Consider the following 6421-nt stretch of genomic DNA (forward strand, 5'->3'; position numbering starts at 1 on the left):
TTTTGCCAGGGATGGTGGCTCACACCTGTAATCCCAGCACTTTAGGAGGCTGAGGTGGGCAGATCACGAGGTCAAGAGATTGAGACCATCCTGGCCGACATGGTGAAACTCCGTCTCTACTAAAAATTCAAAAATTAGCCAGGTGGGGTGGTGTGCACCTGTAGTCTCAACTACTGGGGAGGCTGAGGCAGGAGAATTGCTTGAACCCGGGAGGCAGAGGTTGCAGTGAGCTGAGATCATGCCACTGCACTCCTGCCTGGTGACAGAGCAAGACTCCGTCTCAAAAAAAAAAAAAATTGGATTATCTTATGATTTTATGACCATTTTCTTCTCCCTGCCTTCTCTCTTATATCTAAAGAAATATTAAGGACAGTTTCTCTTTAGAGGAAGTCTTCTCTAAACTAGCATACTGACAAGACATAGTTCAGCCACAAGTTACGGTAGGAGATGCACTTGGGTCATACAGCCTCCCAATGCACAGATGGTGACTTTTCAGTACCATCTGTTCACTGTTTCTGCACAGCCATTTACAATTTCTCCCCCTCTATGAGGGCTGAATAGAAAAAAATAGAAAAGTAGTCAGACCTAGTTTTAGAATTCCTGGAAATTAGCTGTTCTTTCCCCTCACTTTTTCCTACCATCCAATAAAGGTTATGGCTCTTCATTCTAAATATTTCAGTCATTAGTTTACACAGACCCTTATTTGATTTTTTTTTTTTTTTTTGAGACGGAATCTCGCTCTGTCGCCCAGGCTGGAGTGCAGTGGCCGGATCTCAGCTCACTGCAAGCTCCGCCTCCCGGGTTTCCGCCATTCTCCTGCCTCAGCCTCCCGCCTAGCTGGGACTACAGGCGCCATCTCGCCCGGCTAGTTTTTTGTATTTTTTAGTAGAGACGGGGTTTCACCATGTTAGCCAGGATGGTCTCGATCTCCTGACCTTGTGATCCGCCCGTCTCGGCCTCCCAAAGTGCTGGGATTACAGGCTTGAGCCACCGCGCCCGGCCTTATTTGATATTTATTGGCGCTAAGTACTATGTAATTCACAAGTAACAGAAAAACACATTATGTTAGTCTACTGTGTATGCTTGAAAAAATAATCACATAAAGCAATCTGTTCTTTCCCTTCCTTTAACTTTGTACAAGATACCTAAATAATCTATTCCTTATAATTAAAAGCTGAATCGGCTGGGTGTGGTGGCTCATGCCTGTAATCCCAGCACTTTGGGAGGCCAAGGCGATTGGATCACCTGAGGTCAGGAGTTCGAGACCAGCCTGGCCAAAGTGGCAAAACCCCGTCTCTACTAAAAATGCAAAAATTAGCTGGGCGTAGTGGCGCCTGCCTGTAATTCTAGCAAGACAGAATTGCTCTAACCCAGGAGGTGGAAGTTTCAGTGAGCTGAGATCACGCCACTGCACTCCAGCCTGGGTGACAGAGTGAGACTTCGTCTAAAAAAAAAAAAAGCTGAATCATTGGCCACTTCTCTTGTTGAAGGCACCTGGTATTTTTCTGATATTAAACAGATGGAAACATAATAGTTGACTTTTTGCCTTCAACATGTATAGTGAAGAATGCTAAAAGCTGGCAGAAACATTAGTTCCTGACCTTGGCAAATCCTTTCTAAATTTTTCTTTGTGAGCTTTTTGTCCTCTTCATTTCCAGGCAAGACCTTTGCTTGCTGGAGGGGAGAAAGATTCACTGTAGATTGTCTAATTGTCACATTGTGATGCACAGATAGCATTCCACTTGTACTACATCATAGGAGAGTTTTGACTTGTGACTAAAGAGAAGACTCAAGAAGAGAAATGACTGAATGGTGTACTTACTTTTGCCCTATGGATTTATTTGTAAAAGATCAGGATCTATTAAAATGTATAAGGTAGGGCCGCAGGCAGTGGCGCATGCCTGTAATCCTAGCACTTTGGGAGGCTGAGGCAGGTGAATCACCTGAGGTCAAGAGTTCGGGACCAGCCTGGCCAACATGGTGAAACCCTGTCTCTACTAAAAATACAAAAAAATTAGCCAGGCATGGTGGCATGCACCTCTAATCCCAGCTACTGTAATCTCAGCTACTACTCGGGAGGCTGAGGCAGGAAAATCACTTGAACCTGGGGGGCACGGAGGTTGCATTGAGCCGAGATTGCTCCACTTCACTCCAGCCTGGGCGAAAGAGCGAAACTCCATCTGAAAAATAAATAATAATAAATACTGTCTTAGAATTATTTGCCCATGTTTGTTCTTTTGTTGGTGGATAGTCTGATGTTGACATTGTAGAACTGCAAGGCTTCCCATGTTTCTCTAGTCAGAATGTTTTCTTTTCCCTTAGTCCTCACATGTTATTAAGACTACCTGTGTCATAATCCTGTATGATTATTGATGTGAATGATGTTTTCTTCTAAGCTTCAGAGTAACTTTGCTTCTTAATATTCTTTGTATACTATTCATATTTTAATATTATCTTCCTTTCTACTTACCAGTTTTCTAATCTTTGCCATCCTTTTTATTTACATTTCCAAAGCAAGAGCTATCATTTTTGTTGGTTATTGGAGTCAGTATAGGTTATAAGTACTTTTTGGAGCTCTTCTAGGTAAGATTCAATGAAACCTTGGAAAATATCTGATAAAAATTACATGAAAGCTATGGCAGGTGCCGGGGGTATTGTATATCCTTCTATGATTTCCACTTTGTTGGTTTTTTTCTTGGGGGGAGGGGGCAGCGGGGGGGCATGGTCTCACTCTGTTGCTTAGGCTGGAGTGCGGTGGTGCAATCCTAACTCACTGCAGCCTGGAGCTCCTGGGCTTGAGGGACCTTCCTGCTTTAGACTCTTCCTGTAGCTAGGACGACAGCATGCATCACGATGCTAATTTTCCAATTTTTTGTAGAGATGGGGGTCTCACAGAAAGACTCCAGGCTGGTCTCAAACTTCTGGCTTCAAATGATCCTCCTGCCTCAGCCTCTCAAAGCACTGAGGTTACAGATGTGAGCTACTGTGCCCAGCCCTGAACCCCACACTGACTCATACTGTTATCCTTGAATTAGACTTGATTGCTAAAATTTAAGAAATGAGGTAGTTTCTGTGCTCGTTTTATAAGCTGTATATGCTTTTATCTAAGGGTCTAGTTTCAGTTAGGTTTTGGAGCCTCCACTGTTTACAGTGACCAGTTGTTTGGTTATGCTGTTTATATTGGGGTAATTCATTCTTTAAAGTAGAATGATCACGGATTGATCTTAAAAAAGGGGTAGTATCCATTTCTCCAGAATTCATACTCAGCTGATTTGGTTCTGTTTAGTCTTTAGGATATAATTGTTTTTTGAGTTTCTTGTTTTATTGTATTTTTGAGACAGGGTCTCACTTTGTCTCCCAGGCTGGAGTGCAGCAGTGCGATCTTGGCTCACTGCAACCTCTGCCTCCTGGGTTCAAGCAGTTCTCGTGCCTCAGCCTCCCAAGGAGCTGGGATTACAGGTGTGCACCACCATGTCTGGCTCATTTCTGTATTTTTAGTAGAGATGGGGTTTCGCCATGTTGGCCAGGCTGGTCTTGAACTCCTGGCCTCAGGTGATCCACCCGTTTCGGTGTCCCAAAGTACTGGGATTACAGGCGGGAGCCACTGCACCCGGCCCTATATAATTGAATGTTAAAATTTGATGAATTAAGTATAATAGTCATATAATTCTTACTCTTTTCTTTTACAATTGCTTTTAATAGCATACTACTTTTCTTTACCTCTTCTATCCAGGCTTTCAAGTGTAGCACTCAAAACAGATGGATAGTTTTTCTCTTTAAAGAGAGATCATATACCTGGGGAGAAATTTCAAGGTACAATTTGTAATGATTTAACTAACATTCAACATGTGTGCTTTTTGGTTTTTTTTTGCTTTGAGGGTTCGTTTTTGTCTTTAAGCATAGCATAATGTCTTATTTTATTATGATTTCATCTGAGAAATTCTGTTCAGATGAAATTTCTTACCTTTTCTCTGTGGAGTAGGCCTCCCAAGAGCAATATGCCTGGATTTCAGCCTTTGCTCACCCTTGGCCAAGCATTCTTGTGCAGCAAACAACATGAAGCACCCCGCATGGTACACATTCAGATTCCGAACTTTGTACTAATTTGGGATTGTTTTGAAAAGTCTATTACACCAAAAGTAACATATGTTTAAGAAAAATTATGTATATCAAAATTCTAAAACTAAAAATATAGCAGAAGAGATAAAGTAGTGTTTCTGTTGCAGAATAGTATGAAAACCTGATGAAAATAGAATTTTTACTGTAAGTATAGTATTTAAAATTACTGGCTAGTTTATATTTTTATATAATACCTTACATTAAACTTTATTGAATTAATAATATCTAGATATATGTGTATATATATATATTCTTTATTTTTGGATTGAGAAACAGTAGCTTATTTGCCATAACATTTAGAGCATTCTGATCCTGTAATTAATGTGTTAGTATGTCATACAAATAATTGTCTAATGCCTTGTCTTAACATTTCTGTACATCTTGTAATTAAGCTTTCCGTTTTTCCTACTTCCTCAGGTACTTTGGTCTAGGAAGCCATATGGTTCGTCTCGAAGTATCGTAAGGAAAATTGGTACTAATTTGTCTCTGATTCAGTGTCCAAGAGTTCAGTTTCAGGTACTATATTTTATGTATTTTAAGTCTTTTATTAATATGTACATTAGAAATATAAATAGGCAAGATGGTTTCAAAAGTATTTTGTTTTTGAGACTTTTTACCAATTGATGCCACTATCAATACAATAAAAGAGGATTAAAAACCACCGTTAAGCCTTTCTAATTTTAGTTTCTCTGTGAAGTGATTGAGATCTTTAAGACATTCATCCTTCTTAAGGATGCATATGTGAAGATATAGGAGCATATAATAAGCTAAGCAGTTGTTAATTCCTAGGTGACTTCAAACATAGGCTTTATATTATTTCAGATGCTTTATGTACCACCATTATTTTTCTTCTGTAATTATACCTTCCTCTTTGGATAGCCACTCAGTTCCCCTGATTTATTTTTAGATCTCTGTGTATGCCATGTAAGTTGCTTTCCCTGTCCTTGGTTTCAAGCTCAGCATTAATTATGGGATCCATTGCTTCAGCAATGACAGTGTCAAGACAAAAAGGTAATTGTGGTTCTCTCAGTGAGGTGATAGTCAAACCATGAGTTAGAACTTTTGAAAGTCTTAGTCTTAGAACTTTTGAAGGTCTTAGTACAGTATTCTCTTTTAGCACCAAATCTGGAGCAACTCTACTCTTTGCTTGGAGATATTGCTATTTTCCTTTATCTGTGCTTTTGTTCCTTTCTTTTTTTTTTTTTTTTTTGAGATGGAATCTCGCCTGTTGCCAGGCTGGAGTGCAGTGGCAGGATCTCAGCTCACTGCAATCTCTGCCTCCTAGGTTCAAGCACTTCTCCTGCCTTAGCCTTCCGAGTAGCTGGGACTATAGGTGCACACCACCACACCCAGCTGATTTTTGTGTTTTTAGTAGAGATGGGGTTTCACCACGTTGGCCAGGATGGTCTTGATCTCTTGACCTTGTGATCTCCCCATCTTGGCCTTCCAAAGTGCTGGGATTACAGGCGTGAACCACCGTGCCTGGCCTTGTTTCTTATTGTTATTATAGTATTCGACATCTATCACATAACTTTGTTCTTTTTTTTCTTTTAGTAATTCTTTACAACTGTAATGTAACAACACTTCAGTTCAGCATTGAATAATATAAAATTCAATAGATATCTCTGCCACTTTTAAATAATAGATTAACATGTGGAGATGTGGAAGATGTATTTAACTCATTCAGAAGTTCAGAAGTGCCCACGTGTACCCGTTTGATAACATGTCATGTTCTTAAATCACTCCTCTTGATAAGTGGAGGTGAAATCTTATTTCTTTTTCTTTTCTTTTTTGTTTTTTTGAGAGAGAGTCTTGCCCTGTTGCCCAGGCTGTAGTGCAGTGGCATGATCTTGGTTCACTGCAACCTCCGCCGCCTCCCAGATTCAAGTGATTCTCTTGCCTCAGCCTCCTGGAAAATCGATTTCTAAATAAGTGGTAGAAATGAGCATTTATTCAGGTTGACGTGTATGGTAGAAATTAGCATTTATTCAGGTTGACTGACAAGATTGTTCGTTGCTGTGTTTATAATCCTGCTCACAGATTGACTGGCTAAACCTTTGTGCATCAATCTAGAAATGGACAGACTGGAGCTGAGCGCATGGCTTACTCCTGTAATCCTAGCACTTTGGGAGGCTGAGGCAGTCAGGAGTTCAAGACCAGCCTGACCAACATAGTGAAACCCCATCTCTACTACAAGTACAAAAATTAGCCAGGTGTTGTGGCACACACTTGAAATCCCAGCTACTCAGGAGGCTGAGGCAGGAGAATCACTTGAACCCGGGAGGCGGAGGTTGTAGTGAGC

General features: G+C 40.6%; 1 protein-coding gene across 2 annotated transcripts in view; it reads left to right on the top strand.

Annotated features, from left to right (window-relative positions):
- MTFR1 (mitochondrial fission regulator 1) overlaps positions 1 to 6421 on the top strand; it is a 72064-nt gene that overhangs the window by 31380 nt on the left and 34263 nt on the right. For both annotated transcript variants that reach the window (XM_011940880.1, XM_011940879.1), the window contains exon 3: positions 4537 to 4635. In XM_011940880.1, coding sequence (XP_011796270.1) covers positions 4537 to 4635 — 99 coding nt within the window. The remainder of the gene's footprint in view (positions 1 to 4536; positions 4636 to 6421) is intronic.

Source organism: Colobus angolensis, unplaced genomic scaffold, assembly GCF_000951035.1.
Source record: "Colobus angolensis palliatus isolate OR3802 unplaced genomic scaffold, Cang.pa_1.0 Scaffold194, whole genome shotgun sequence".
NCBI lineage: Eukaryota > Metazoa > Chordata > Mammalia > Primates > Cercopithecidae > Colobus > Colobus angolensis.